This window comes from Ornithodoros turicata, chromosome 3 (genome assembly GCF_037126465.1).
Source record: "Ornithodoros turicata isolate Travis chromosome 3, ASM3712646v1, whole genome shotgun sequence".
Lineage (NCBI taxonomy): Eukaryota > Metazoa > Arthropoda > Arachnida > Ixodida > Argasidae > Ornithodoros > Ornithodoros turicata.
Window position 1 is genome coordinate 10,257,052 of NC_088203.1, and position 15,397 is coordinate 10,272,448.

The 15,397-nt window shown below is 48.6% G+C and overlaps 2 protein-coding genes across 2 annotated transcripts; both read right to left on the minus strand.

The window, feature by feature from the left end:
- Window positions 1–3,454: 3,454 nt before the first annotated feature.
- On the minus strand, window positions 3,455–5,474 carry LOC135387730 (zinc finger protein 678-like). The gene is made up of 3 exons (XM_064616828.1): window positions 5,154–5,474; window positions 4,915–5,070; window positions 3,455–4,360 (listed from the first exon to the last, which is right to left on the minus strand). The coding sequence occupies exons 1-3, from the start codon at window positions 5,391–5,393 to the stop codon at window positions 3,455–3,457; spliced, it is 1,302 nt and encodes a 433-aa protein (XP_064472898.1). The 5' UTR covers window positions 5,394–5,474.
- Window positions 5,475–9,281: 3,807 nt separating this feature from the next.
- Window positions 9,282–10,208, minus strand: LOC135387731 (uncharacterized). Its single transcript, XM_064616829.1, has one exon. It carries the CDS (start codon window positions 10,206–10,208, stop codon window positions 9,282–9,284), a length of 927 nt encoding a protein of 308 aa, XP_064472899.1.
- Between the last annotated feature and the right edge of the window lie 5,189 nt (window positions 10,209–15,397).

Genomic DNA, 15,397 nt, shown 5'->3' on the forward strand with positions numbered 1-15,397 from the left:
CTAGTTGTCAGAAAATTATACAGTCAACGATGTTTATCATTGTGGAAGCTTTTCCCGAGACTTCGGAGCATTTTCATCAATTTCATTCGAAATACCGAATTATTTTCTGGATTGGACTAGGAAATTTGTCAAGCGAACCTTACACTGTGTTTCTTGCTTTTTCGTTTTTTCTTTTTTTTGTTTTCGTTTTTGCCATGAACTGAACGCGCATGTCAAATTTAGCCCATTCCATTTATGAAATGACTACATTGTTGGCTTAGCCCAGAACAACTGCATGCGTGCTAGGAGGTGTAGAGCATGTTGCATCAAACTGAACATGATGGAACGCACAGAAGACAGGTACTACGAGCATCAGTGGTTACTTGTGCTCTGCACTCGTCAAGCGGACCAGTTCAACCAGTTGAACTAGCAATTGTCTGTTCAACTGTTGAACTAGCAGTTGTCTGTAGTCAGGAAATCAACTAATAAATGTCTGTTAAGCACTCAACACAAGCGTGGAAGTCCATTGATCTCTGACTATTGGACGAGGGCAGATCACGGCGGGAACCGTACAGGTATGTTTGCAGGGGCAAAGAAAATACCACCTTTACAGGGATGGAAGCCGTACCTTTTTTAACCGTGTGAGTAGCGGATGCGGACAGTAATAATATATCCATAATCCATAATCCATATAATGGCAAGAGAAGGGCGTTTGTTAGATAGATGCGCTTTCTCCCTGTGCATTTCCAGCGCCGCGGTTTCCCCTGCATTCTTGTTTGCCATACTTGTTCAAAGCAAAGCTTCAACTTAAGCAAAGCTTAAACCTTGTCCCAATGCTTTTCCTTTCCTCTATTTTTTCCTACTTGTTAGCTAGTATTTCGCAGAGAGTTCACGGGTTCTTTTTCTCCAACATTTTTTACAAGTCCTTCTTTTTTTTTCATATAGAATTTTGCTAGCCCCTTCTGTGCTCTCAGAAGTCGACCAGCTCATACCTCCAGTGATGCCCTGATTTTGGTGCCACATACCGTGCGCACCACCGCGGCGCCACTCATAGTTACTTCTCGTGGCGAAGCTAGTATACCACCCATTGCACTGAGCCCCTTGTTCTGCATGCGCTGAATGATTAACGAAAAGATGTCCACAGATGTTGTATAGAACACAGGAAAATGCAGCACAAATACAACCTTGAGAATGCAAGGATCTCCTTACTGTTTCGCGGGTAATTTTGCACTTCTGGGGTCTTTCTGTATGGAAGAAAAGGGCTTATCCAGCGGCGAGCGGTATTCATGGTCTTCTCGTCCCCTCAGGGATACAGAAGAGCTGTAGTCCACGGGCTGCACGACGAGAAAGACATATATTCTCCTACGCGAGTTTTTAAACCTGCACACCTGTGTGCTATACCCTCCGCCCTTCATGTCCCCTTTGTTTCCCTCTCTCTTCTTTTTACAGCCCTTTCCTCGCGCGCCTACACAGGGGGAATAGAGGGCTTCAGTAGCCTGTAGTGAGAAAACTACTGGATATTGGAAGCTGTAATGAAGACGGTGCTTTGAATATTTTGCGGAACTTAGCAGAAGGTGCACTTATGGAAAATACAATACACACAGGAAAATTCTAGCACGGAATCAACCTTACGAGTCGGGATTAATGTAAAGAACTCACGTTGCGGACAACAACAACTTAATTGTTTTGGTATGATGAATGGGGAGTCTCCAGGGTGAGATACCATATCCCTTTACTGGTGGTGATGTGGGGAATGACATAATGAGCTCACGTTGTAGATAGTTATATACAAATAGTATACTCTTTCCATTTCGCGGGTAATTTTTGCACTTCTTGCATCCTTGTGCATGAAAGAACGTGACTTACCCATGGGAGAGTGTATTCACAATCTTCTCGATTCCTCAGCGATGCAGAAGATATGCAATCTGCAATCTTCACGAAGAGTCTTTAATATTCCAACAGCATTAGATCTGGGGCTTTTAATAATGGAACATCAGCGAGCCCAAGGCACTACGTACCCTCTCCAGTTCGCGCAACTTATTCAAACTCAGCGATTTCAGAAGAAGAATAAAGTCGCACGGGAATTGGTTCCTTTGAACTTCGAAATTCTGATTGTACAGGAACAGAAGCTGCGTTGCAGTATCACCACCTGTGTCCGTCACAGAATTACCGAATTCCGAAAAAGGATTCCGACATGTGTGCCTTCGTATCTGCTCATGTCTATTCTGCTGTGCCCATTAACACGTCCGACCTGGGAGCGCAAAGGATCATTACCTTATTCGGTCTAGACAGACGGCAGCAGTGCATTATTATGTGCCGGGACACAAATGCAGAAACGAGGGGGGACAGTCGTCGTGTGGTCGCGTGCTGTCGTCCGAGCGCATGGCGTGAAACGCTGGTATAGCCCAAAAATAGCCAAATAGCCAAGATGAAAAACACCCCGTCAACTGTCACAAAAAGTAGACCAATCTGGCGGTTTATAGCCCAATCTGGCAACCCTGCTCAGGAAAGATCTAAGCATCCAGACCCCATCATCCGCAACGGCTCCCAAGTACATGACGTCATCTTTGGCGGCTCAACGCCGGCAGAAAGAACTTACCACGCGTCAAAACTGGCTTTCCTCCTGAGGGATACCAAGCTGATATACCGTCTCTAAGGACGCATCACAAGTGGCCCTTTCGTCGAGTACTCTTCAACACCTTAGTCAAGCATCCCCACAGTGATTTTTATTTTCATTTTCATTTTCTTGTGTTTTACTGCTCATCGCTCAACCCTTGATTGGACTTCACTGCAAATCCGAACCTTCACTCCCGTCTTTTTTTTTTCTTTTTTTTTACGGACCTGCGTTAGTCGTGACGTTGCCCGCCTTGCGAGGCCGACTGCGGCAAGCAGTTACACCACCACCACCAACGCCACGCGAGGATCGTGCAGCTAAAAAAAAAAAAAAAAAGAAGAAGAAGAAGGCGCAGTGTGACTCCTGGTGGACAGCTTGAGAGATGAACTAGGGAGAGGGGAACTACTGATATGAACTTGCTCCTTTAAATATGCATCAAGAGCGACGTGCCAAGTGAGCAGGACTTATAGGTAAATATAATGTCGGATTGTAATACACCTTTATGTCTCTAGACCGCGTTCTTCCCTATCGGGCCGAGAGCTTTACAGCACCTCCTGTCACGTGCCTTCTTGTGATAATGTCTATGGCGCAATTATACTCATGCTGTGGATGCTAGCATCATGTAACCGCAAAAAGTGCCCAGTTCTGTTCTGCCAGTCGCTCAAGACCCTCCTTCCAGATAAAAACTGGTTGTCATGACTCAAAATGGTCCTCAGTATTATACAGCTCAGTCTCACACCCTGGGACGTGCCACAATTTCATGTATTTCGATGTATAGTGCATTCTTTGTAAACACTAAATGATTAAAACCATAGAAATCAAACATATAGAATAATGCACTTCCTCTCGTGAGAAGAACGTTCACTTGTGCTTGGCTCGCACGTGATTGGCCAGATTATGCTTCCACTTAAACGCTTCCCCGCAGAGGTCACACTTAAAGGGCCGTTCCTCGCTGTGCGTCTTCATGTGGTCCCCGATCTTATGCTTCCACTTGAACGCCTTCGCGCACACTTCACACTTGAACCGTTTCTCGTCCACGTGCACACGCATGTGTTGATGGATGTCTCCAATACTGTAAAATGCTTTTTGGCACACCGGGCACTTCCGATCCTTGATGCCTACGTGTATTCTCTCCATATGAAGGGTGTACCCCTCGAGGCTGTAAAAGTGCTTCCCACAGATGCAGCAGGTATCCGTCGGTTCGTCAGTATGACGGCGCATGTGGGACTCAAAGTTTCTGGAAAGCACCCGCACATCACACACTTGACAATCTCGGTATTCGTACTTGGGTTTGATGCCCAAGTGTATGGAAGTAATATGCGTTTTCAGATGCGGTCCGGTGCAATACCCTTTGCCGCACAATTTGCAAATGTGCGTCTTCTCACCTGTGTGGATGAAGTAATGGTACCTGAGTCTGGTTTTCCAGACCACCTTGAAGCACACTTCACAGCGTTCTTTTTCGGCGCCGCCATCATGTTTCTGTCTGTGTTGTTGTAGAATGGTGTGGTGCAAGGTCGTGAAATTGCACAGTTCGCATCGGTAAACCCTGGCTAGCGAAGTGTGAGCTCTCTTGAAGTGGCTAATGAAGCTCCTGGATGTTTTGAAGCTAGACGGACACTTTGGGCAGAAGAATTGATGCACATTGGTGTGAGTTGCGAAGTGACGGCGGAGAGAACATTCGTCTGGCGTGACGACACCACAGATCATGCACTGGATGGTTCCGTCAGCCATGTGGCAGTTCTTGAAGAAGTCTGGCTCGGTTGGTGCCTACACGTATAATACACGCGTTAGCAATTGGCATTCCCAGTTCAAAATCATTTGGGTGGGGTGGAAACGAATGAAACAATTTCGTGATTTCCATGAATTGAATTCGTTGTCCACCAACACAGATCTAAACGCGGTGTGGACAACTCCCACCGCCTGCGGTGCTCGGGCGCATGTTTAAAATGCTCCGGTTGCGTGTCCGTTCTCGGGCAGATGGGCCCAACCTGGCTACCCAAGGGGTGCCAACCAGGCGGATGAACACGAAATCGACAGCCGGATAGCATATCAAAAGACCGTATTGTTGTACTGCTCCGCGCAAGAAATGCTCGTATATGTAAACAGAAACCAATTAATTACTCGGAAAAATCACTAAGTGTCGACGCGGGTTTTTTTTCTTGCAGTATTTTTCCCTGAAGGTCGCTATGCGTGAAACATAGGTTCCTTAAGCGTGCGAAGTAGAATTAATTAGCGTGCTTAAGCATGACATAGTCGATAGTTCAATATGGTGTAGTTGAGTGTATAGTTCTTTAGTACATATGAAAAAAGTAGGAACGTACGGGATCATGTGACTGCATATGGCTCCCGAGTTCAGGCCAGGTTTTGAATGTCTGGCTACACACGACGCATTCGCTTGGAAAGCCTGCTAGTGCAGCGTCTTCGGCAGCGTCTTCAGTACTGGCGCTGGTGCGTTTATTGTCCGTCTTGCTCGTGAGCTACAACGCATGAATAGAGTTTAGCGTCAGTAAAAGCAAAGCAACCCCATTTTTACCATTCAATAGAGAGGGAATGAACTTACGTCTTCGTTATGGCAGGCGACATTATGCACCGACAGCTGACTGGCGTCCGAGAAGGAGGATTTGCAGGTGGAGCATCTATAAGGTTCAGCTGCGTCAACCCCATCGCGACCACTTGTGTGTCCACTTTCAGTGTTCGATACGAAGACAGTATTCTGCGCCAGGTGTTGAGAAGGTTCGATGTTGACAGCCGAAGGTTCAAGCTGGGAGAGTAAAAAAAAAAAAAGTACCAGGAAGTGCATATTACATAGTCACAGTAAAAGCCCGATGCTCTTAGCGTTTCCGTTCCCGCTATTGGGTCCGACCGGGGACCTTCCATTTATGATATATCGGCACATGTCATTATTGGTGATTAAAGGGACAGTGAAGATGTCTGTCTCATTGTGAGATCACACATTTAAATCTAATGTGTTTGCAGCATGCAAAAAATTAGTGTCAACGGCTCAACTTGCAGAAATTGAACGCATACGTGGAGGTAAAAAAAATGAAACCTTTGGGTCGATTAGAGCAAACAGTGACAGTGGACAAGAAAAACATGGATATTGAAAAATTACTATGCAGCAAAATGGTCGCATAAATGCATTGTTTGGCGTCGCGTGTATCAGCATCAGTCGTGTATCAGTTTGTGGCTTGTGAGCGATTTTCTCTAGGGACCTTATCAGCCGATAAATCGGAGAGTTAGATGTACAGGGTGCTCCATGTAACGTGTCATGAAATTTTATTTAATAATCTAGTTGTCAGAAAATTATACAGTTGTCGCGTGTTGAGTGAGGCCAGGAGACAAAAAGCGTCAAGTCGGACCAGACTATTTTATTGACCGTTCGGGCCGGTCGCTCGAGTAGAAGAAGAAGTAACTAGCTCGCATCTCGCGAGCGCGAGGTGGCAGGGCACAAACAGGGTCATGTGGCCATGGCGATGTTGGTGCAGCTAGTGCTGCTACATCATCCTCCCTCCCCTGGAGAAAGATGATGCTGAAGCTGCAGGCTGGACAATGCGGTGCAGATCCCACGATACGTGCTTGCTTGAAGCTGGGCGCAGTGGGAAAGATCGAGATGCGGCTGAGGGGGCGGTACGATTGTCATGCTGTGTGTCAGGCTCGTTCGAAGAGTCTGAAGAAACTTCCAGCTGGGTGAAATGCGCCAGAGACGAGGGGTCTAGGTGAGCGGGCTGCAGCCTATCGATGGAAATGTTGTCCTCGCGGCCATTAAGCTGTACACGGTAGAACTTGGCGTATCGGTGCAGAACTTGAAAGGGGCCGTCGAAATGAGGTTGAAGGGGCTTACGAACGGCATCCCGGCGAATAAAAACATGTGTACAGCTTTCAAGCTCTGGGCTGATGAAGGGATGGCTACGAAGGTTTCGTCGGGTTGGGGAAGGGCAGAGCTGGGACATTGTCAAACGGAGTTGGTGAAGGAATGACGATGGCTCGGCTGCTTCGGGGCGCACAGGATGGAAGAATTCTGACGGCAAACGTAGTGACGTCCCGTAGACGAGTTCTGCGCTGGAGGCGCCGATGTCTTGCTTGAGGGCCGTCCGAATACCGAGCAGCACTGTAGGAAGAGCGGCGAACCACTGGGTACGCTCACGCGCGCAGGAGAGGGAGGCCTTAAGGTGACGGTGAAAACGCTCAACGAGCCCGTTTGCTTGGGGGTGGTATGAGGTGGTTCGTATCCGATGTGTGCCGAGGGTCTCCAAGAGCTGGGTGAACAGCCTGGCTTCAAATTGGCGGCCGCGATCTGTGGTAAGGGTAGCAGGCACACCAAAACGGGCTATCCAGCCGTGCAAAAAGGCTTCGGCAACGGTCTCGGCGGTGGAATCGGCGATGGGAATTGCTTCTGGCCACCTCGTAAATCTGTCAACGCATGTTAACAGGTATGAATGACCATGCGACGGGGGTAGCGGGCCCACCAGATCGATGTGCACGTGGGAAAATCGGGCGTCAGGGAGCGGGAATGCTGCTAAAGGTGCCTTGTTGTGCTGGTTGACTTTCACACGTTGGCAGACGAGGCAAGCGCGGGTCCATGCCCGAACGTCGGCGTTCATCGATGGCCATAGAAAGCGGGTGGTGAGCAGCTTCTGCGTGGCGCGGATACCAGGGTGGGCTAGGGCATGCACGCTATCAAAGACAAGGCGACGGAAAACCTGCGGAATGAACGGCCTGGGTCTGCCCGTGGATATGTCGCAAGTTAACTTGAGGAGCGATCCGGGCAGAGGCACCTCTTCGAAAGAAAGAGTGGTGGCAGAATCTCGCAATTTCCGAAGCTCTTCGTCTGACTGCTGCGCCTCGGCGATCTTGGAATAGTCCATCGTCAACTTCGGAAAGGTGACAGCATCGACGTGCATCCTGGACAGAGCATCCGCTACAGGGTTGTCGGTTCCGTTCACGTGGCGAATGTCGACGGTGAACTCACTTATGAAGGCCAGCTGCCGGGCTTCACGGGGAGTGTAACTGTCGGCAGCCTTGGACAGGAACGCGTAAGTCAAAGGCTTGTGGTCTGACAGGATGTAGAACGTTCTTCCTTCGACGAAATACCTGAAGTGGCGGATGGCTAAATAGGCAGCGAGCAGCTCACGGCCAAACGCGCTGTAGCGGGACTGCGCTGGAGAGAGCTTCTGCGAGAAGAAAGACAAAGGTCTCCACTGCCCGTCGATGTACTGCTGTAAGACACCGCCAACAGCATGGTCAGAGGCGTCAACCATGATGTTAGTTGGCGCGCCGTGTTTCGGGTAGACGAGGACAGTAGCGTCTGCAAGGGCTTGTCTGGCAGCGAGGAAAGCGGTGTTCGCTTCTTCCGTCCACGAAAACGGCGTTGAAGATGGCGTGCCGCGCAGCATGTCTGTCAGAGGTCGCAAAATGCGCGCACAGCAGGGAATAAATCGTCGATAAAAGTTCACCATTCCCAAAAACTCTCGCAGCTTACGCAGTGACGTTGGCGTTGGGAAGTTGCGTATGGCAAGAACTTTGTGGTCGAGAGGGCGGATGCCGTCGCTGCTGATTAGGTGCCCGAGGAACTCCAGCGATGGCTTGCCGAACTCGCATTTTTCGGCGTTCACAACAATGCCGAACTCTTGGAGACGCTGGAAAAGCGCGCGAAGGTGGTCTTCGTGCTCCTCGGGGGACCCGCTGGCAACGAGGATGTCATCTATGTAGGCAAACGCAAAGGGAAGGCCGCGCAGCACTTGATCCATAAAACGTTGGAAGGTCTGGGCGGCGTTTCGCAGACCAAAGGGCATCCTGAGATATTCGAACATGCCGAATGGTGTAACGATGGCAGTCTTGGAAACGTCGGAGGGTTCTACTGGAATGTGATGGTAAGCTTTTACCAAATCGACCTTGGAGAACATGGTCATGCCGTGGAGATTGGAGGCGAAATCGTGAACATGCGGGATGGGATAGCGATCTGGCACAGTAACCTTGTTAAGGGCTCTGTAGTCGCCGCACGGCCTCCAATCTCCGGTCTTCTTCGGTACCATGTGCAAGGCTGATGACCAACTGCTGGAAGAAGGCCGGACGATTCCAAGCTGGAGCATGTGTTGGAATTCCTTTTTCGCAATGGCGAGGCGCTCGGGGGCCAGGCGACGAGGACGGGCATGCACGGGAGGACCTGTAGTGACAACGTGGTGAGTCACTGTGTGCATCACGGGCCGCTCGGTGTTACATGGCTTCAAGAGGGATGGGAACTCCTGCAGGATGGCGGAGTATGGACAGTTTCCAGCCTTGAAGCGGGCGATGCGGCTGCACACTGAATGGCGACAGGGAATGCCGTTGACGCGAAACCGGGTTTGTGCATCCCAGAGCAAGCGTTTTTTCATGTTCACCATGAGACCGAAATGGCTCAGAAAGTCTGCTCCCAGAATAGGGTACTGCAAGTCAGCCACAAGGAAAATCCATGCGAAGGAGCGGCGGAGGCCCAAGTCGAGAGTGAGGGAATGCTCTCCGTACGTCGCAATCGGCGTGGAATTAACAGCTTGCAGGGTGCGGGACGTTGGCTTGCGTGGTGAACGAAAAAGAGAGGACGGAAGTACACTGACGTCAGCGCCGGTGTCAACAAGAAACTTTAGTCCGGAATTGTTGTCAAGAACAAAGAAGAGGCGGGATGGACGAGTGCCAGAGTCACCAGCCGCCATATCTAGTGACTGGCTCGGGAGTTTCCCTGGAAGGTGCATGGTGGTGTACAGTTGCGAGCCTTGGTGCGGAAACGGCGATGATACCAGCAAATTCCAGCTGGAGATGGGGAACGTCGATGCGCGAAACGGGATCGGCGTGAAGACGGAGAAGGACTGCAGTGGCGGAGGGCTGCAACCTCCAGCTGCAGGTTGGAGATCTGTTCCACGAGCTGAGAAAGGTCCACTGCTTGCGGCGAGCTGGAACCAGTAGCCGTAGGCGGAGAAGGGGGGTGCGAGGCCACAGCTGCGATCTGCGGTGGTGCCATTTCCATGATCTTGTCGGCAAGGTTGGCCAGGTCGTTCAGGCTCATGGTGCCAGCAGCGGCTAAAACCATGCAGACATTGGCCGGCAACCGCTGGAGGAAAAGTTGGCGGAGCAGGGAATCGTCGATTACGGCGCTGTCGGGACGATCGCCGAGCAGTTGGCGCATACGCCGTAAGAGCTGAGAAGGCGCGCGATCTCCGAGTTCTTCTTGGGTCAGCAGGCGCTGGAATCGCTTTTGCTCCGACATAGACGTCCGGCGAATTAATTCAGTCTTGAGCACGTCATATGGTGATTGTGTCGGTGGGGAGGCAACCAAGTCGCGCACCTCGGAAGCATCAGTAGGGGAAAGTGCGGCAACGACGTGGTAGAACTTCGTCAGTTGGTCACTGATGAGACGAAGGGCGAATTGGGCCTCAGCTTGCCCGAACCATACGACGGGATCGGCGGCCCAAAACGTCGGCAGCTTGATAGCGACGGCGGAAACTTGCGGTGGGGGCAACAGGGGCGCCGCAATAGCGGGCACCGCAACGTTCTGTTGCTGTGGTCCTGGGACTTGCTGGACTGGCGGAAAGTGGCCTGCTGGTCCTGGGAGAGGGCCAGTAGCAGAAGGGGGTCCAGTGGCCATCACGTTCGGGTCACCAGTTGTCGCGTGTTGAGTGAGGCCAGGAGACAAAAAGCGTCAAGTCGGACCAGACTATTTTATTGACCGTTCGGGCCGGTCGCTCGAGTAGAAGAAGAAGTAACTAGCTCGCATCTCGCGAGCGCGAGGTGGCAGGGCACAAACAGGGTCATGTGGCCATGGCGATGTTGGTGCAGCTAGTGCTGCTACACAGTCAACGATGTTTATCATTGTGGAAGCTTTTCCCCAGACTTCGGAGCATTTTCATCAGTTTTAGTTCTCGAAATACCGAATTATTTTCCGGATTGAACTAGGAAATTTGTCAAGCGAACCTTACGCTGTTTTTGTTGCTTTTTCGTTTTTTTTTTCTTTTCTGCCATGATTTGAACGCGCATGTCAAATTTAGCCCATTCCATTTATGAAATGACTACATTGTTGGCTTAGCCCAGAACAACTGCATGCGTGTTAGGAGGTGTAGAGCATGTTGCATCAAATTGAACATGATGGAACACACAGAAGACAGGTACTACGAGCATCAGTGGTTACTTGTGCTCTGCACTCGTCAAGCGGACACCGGCAGCGTTCAACCAGTTGAACTAGCAATTGTCTGTTCAACTGTTGAACTAGCAGTTGTCTGTAGTCAGGAAGTCAACTAGTAAATGTCTGTTAAGCACCCAGCACAAGCCTGGGAAGTTCATTGATCTCTGACTAGCATACATTGGACGAGGGCAGATCACGGCGGGAACCGTACAGGTATGTTTGGAGGGGCAAAGAAAATACCATATTTACCAGGGATGGAAGCCGTACCCTTTTTTAACCGTGTGAGTAGCGGATGCGGACAATACTTTCATAATCCATATAATGGCAAGAGAAGGGCGTTTGTGAGAGAGATGCGCTTTCTCCCTGTGCAGTTCCAGCGCCGCGGTTTCCCCTGCATTCTTGTTTGCCATACTTGCTCAAAGCAAAGCTTCAACTTAAGCAAAGCTTAAACCTTGTCCCAATGCTTTTCCTTTCCTCTATTTTTCCTACTTGTTAGCTAGTATTTCGCAGAGAGTTCGCGGGTTCTTTTCCTCCATCGTTCTTTTCCACTCCTTCTTCTCTCTTTTTTTTTTTTTTTTTCATATAGAATTTTGCTAGCCCCTTCTCTGCTCTCAGAAGTCGACCAACTCATATCTTGAGTGATGCCCTGATTTTGGTGCCGCATACCATGCGCACCTCCGCGGCGCCACTCACAGTTACCTCTCGCGGCGAAGCTAGTACCATCCATTGCACTGAGCCCCTTGTTCTGCATGCGCTGAATGATTAACGAAAAGATGTCCACAGATGTTGTATAGAACACAGGAAAATGCAGCACAAATACAACCTTGAGAATGCAAAGATCTCGCGATACAGAGAGTTATACTCTGTCTGTTTCGCGGGTAATTTTGCACTTCTGGGGTCTTTCTCGATGGAAGAAAAGGGCTTACCGCTTACCCAGCGGAGAGCGGTATTCATGGTCTTCTCGTCCCCTCAGGGGGATACAGAAGAGCTGTAGTCCACGGGCTGGCACGACGAGAAGGATATATGTTCTCCTACGCGAGTCTTGAAACCCGCACACCTGTGTGCTACCCTCCGCCCTTCGTGTCCCCTTTGTTCTTTGTCTTTTTGTCCCCTCTCTCTCCTTTTTACAGCCCTTTCCTCGCGCGCCTACAGAGGGGAAATAGAGAGCTTCAGTGGCCTATAGTGAGAAAACTACTGGACATTGGAAGCTGTAATGAAGACAGTACTTTGAATATTTTGCGGAACCTAGCAGAAGATGCACTTATGGGGGCCACCCATATGCGCCAAAACACAGGAAAATTCTAGCACGGAATCAACCTTACGAGTCGGGATTAATGTAAAGAACTCGTGTTGCGGACAACAACAACTTTATTGTTTTGATATGATGAATGGGGAGTTTCAAGGGTGGAATACCATATCCCTTTACTGGTGGTGATGTGGGGAATGACATAATGAGCTCACGTTGCAGATAGCTATATACAAATAGTATACTGTTTCCATTTCGCGGGTAATTTTTGCACTTCTTGCATCCTTGTGCATGAGAGAACATGACTTACCCATAGGAGAGTGTATTCACGATCTTCTCGGCTCCTCAGCGATGCAGAAGATATGCAATCCACAATCTCCACGAAGAGAAAGAGATACTTTCTCCTCCGCGCGTTTGGAAACCTGCACGCCTCTATGTGCTACCCCCTGCTGTTCACGTTCCTCTCCCATCCTTCCCCCTCCTGTTTACGTCCCCTTCCTCGTGCGTGTACAGGTGGACAAAAGAGGACTTCAATCGCCTGGTAAAACAAAGAAGAAGAAGAAAAAAGAAGCGGATATGGAAAGATACCACGAAGACAGCAATTTGATTCCTTTTCGGTACATAGCAGAACATGAACTTACGAGGATCACCTACTACGCTACGCGCCCTTGTCCTCGCGGCATGCCTGTCCACTACTTCTTTTCCTCTCTGTCCAAAATGCACATAGAGGATGTTACGCCTGATGTGTCACAAAATTATCGTGCAAAATCTACTACTTGTCTTAAAGCCGTGGGGGTCGACGGTATTTTCTAAGGTTGAGCCAACCGAATCCTTGAATCCTTTCGAGATTGCGGACTCGGAATACCAGTTCCCAAAAGAGCGAATCGAACCTTTCCATTCCACTAACCACGTTTATTTGTATCATTAAAAAGAAATACATTATTCCTTTTTAAAATTGCCGCCTCCGGAGTCCGGCGAAAGACTGATTGGGAGGACCTCGATATTCCTGGTTGCGAAATCCCTGATCTCGAAGTTCACGTTCTCGAAACAACGAAAATCAGGGGAATTCTCGAGTGCGCTCCGTACGCTGATATATGCCGTATTTAAAACCAAGACATCACTATTTAAGCACTCAAGTTCACGGGTTTTCTATGTATGTCCAAGTCGTATTAGCGAATGAAAGTCACATTTTAGCGGTCGTTAGGCTCAGCAGGGCTGACATGACGGAACAGCTCGTTGTTAGTTTATTATTAGGTTAGTACAAGTTCGGTGTTTACACTTTTACGTCCAGGGGCTAGATTTTGAACTTTTCGCTATCCCGTAACGCTTGCTAAACGCTCGTGCTCCCCGGTTGACGGCCAATGCGCGTGACGGAATGAGCGCGCGAATTTTGAAAAATAGCTATAACGATCGCTATGTGCAGATCAAGATTGAGCCCCAGGTTATTCTAAGTTCGCTGTTGGCAGTTTTCCGCGCGCGACTGTGCGTAATATAGTCAGATAACATCTATCTGCAGTAGTTTATTTTGCAACGGCGATTTCGATCACTTTATTTCGAGGTATACACCCGACTGATTGGCCTCTGCGTATATCCTCAAGTGCTGGAATGACAACCAAAATTATACAGATTTGAGGAAACTGCCGAAAAATTCCTGATGACACCCACATCGACGGTAATGTCAACAGACTTGTGCCCGTTACCGAAAAAAAGGAACTAAATACCGTTACCCGTTACTTCAGAAAAAAGTAACTAGATACGTTACTCGTTACCAACATACAAAAGTAACTAGTTCTCGTTACTCACAGGTAACGAGTTACTTTTACGTTACCGCAGCATAGTTAAAGGAGCCAACAAACACGCCGTCACTTGCCTTCAACTCTTTATTAATGAGGAATTGCACTTCAGGAGGAGCTGATACTCGAAATTTGTCATCCGTCCTTCGTGTTCCGTGCCTCTCGGCCCGTTACCATGAATTTATATCAGTTTGCCTGGACCTTCTCCCTTGTTTCCGAAGTGGGGGTGATCGGGGATTACGAAAACACAATAAAAAAATACTGTTTTTCGTGCCACAGATCACCAACGGTTCCTCAAAACAGACGAGGGGCTGCGTCATAATTTAGAGCGCTCAGAAACTTAGCAAAGTCGAAACGCGTTTTTTCTAGCCATAGCACAATTGGTGGCCATTCTTGGGAAGGAGTCATGGTCGGAGATTACGGAAACAAGAGAAATGACAACAACACATCCAGTGAGGGACTGCAATAATACTTTGAGTCACACGTCACGCAGGTCAAATCTGCAGGCATTGCGCCACACGGAATGCCGAAATGTGCTCCCCGTGCTCAAGAAAAGGAACAAGTAACGTCAGTAACGAGTTACCAATTTTTGTAACCGATTCCGTTACTATTACATTTTTTTAAAAAGTAACTGAATCGTTACTTCGTTACCAAAAAAAGTAACCGTTACCAAGTAACGAGTTACTTGTAACGAGTTAGGCACAACTCTGAATGTCAAAAAGTCTCCTCAGCACTTCGGGTGCCATAGGGGATAATAAACACAGCAGGCTAGAGCCTGAGCGTGTGGGAACGTGTTTTTGAAATAAAAATCTGCATTAAATTAAAGCTTTCAGCTTGTTTGTTTGTTTGCATTGCTCTGGACTGAGAGACTTCCCGCAGGTATTCTTGGGATCCGGAAATAACGGTCCCGGAAAAAACGGTCCCGGAAAAAATGGTCCCGGAAAAAAGGGTCCCGGAAGAAAGGGTCCCGGAAAGAAGGGTCCCACTGGCAAAAGGCGGAAAAAATGGTCCCGCAGGCGGGCGATATAGCTTTGCCATCGCTTAAACACACATCATTGGTGTGAAGGTGATATATGTATTATATTTTGTGAACTCTGTGTATTATTTTCCTCTTTATTTTTTTGCTTTGAATTTTTAGATAGATAAGTGCTTTATTTAGACATTCAATACATTACAAATTATAAATTCCGTAGTGAATTGCGCAGTAGTAGCACATGACTACCCCGCTTGATTAAAATTGCTACCCCAAAGTTGGCAGTAACTCGATCGGTGCGGGACAGATGACATTAGTGCACAAATACGCTTGGATTTAGTCAAGAACAAAAACAGCTGGCAATTACATGTCACACTGCTATAGTAAGACAGGAAAAAATGGTACCGGACCCAGCCGTTGAGTTTGAGAGTTTGAGTTTGATTAGCCGTTATTTTCTTTCTCCCGCACGTTCTTCTGAATACTATTAGTACATTCGTGCATACCGTGCATGAACAGTCTATGAACTAGTGCTGAAACAAGTTTTTTATTGTCACTCCCGTGTTCTTTTCTGTGTTTAAGGAGTAGCGAACCGGCTTCGCACCTGGCTGACCTTTCCTTGTAGTTATCATTATTCGTTTTTTTT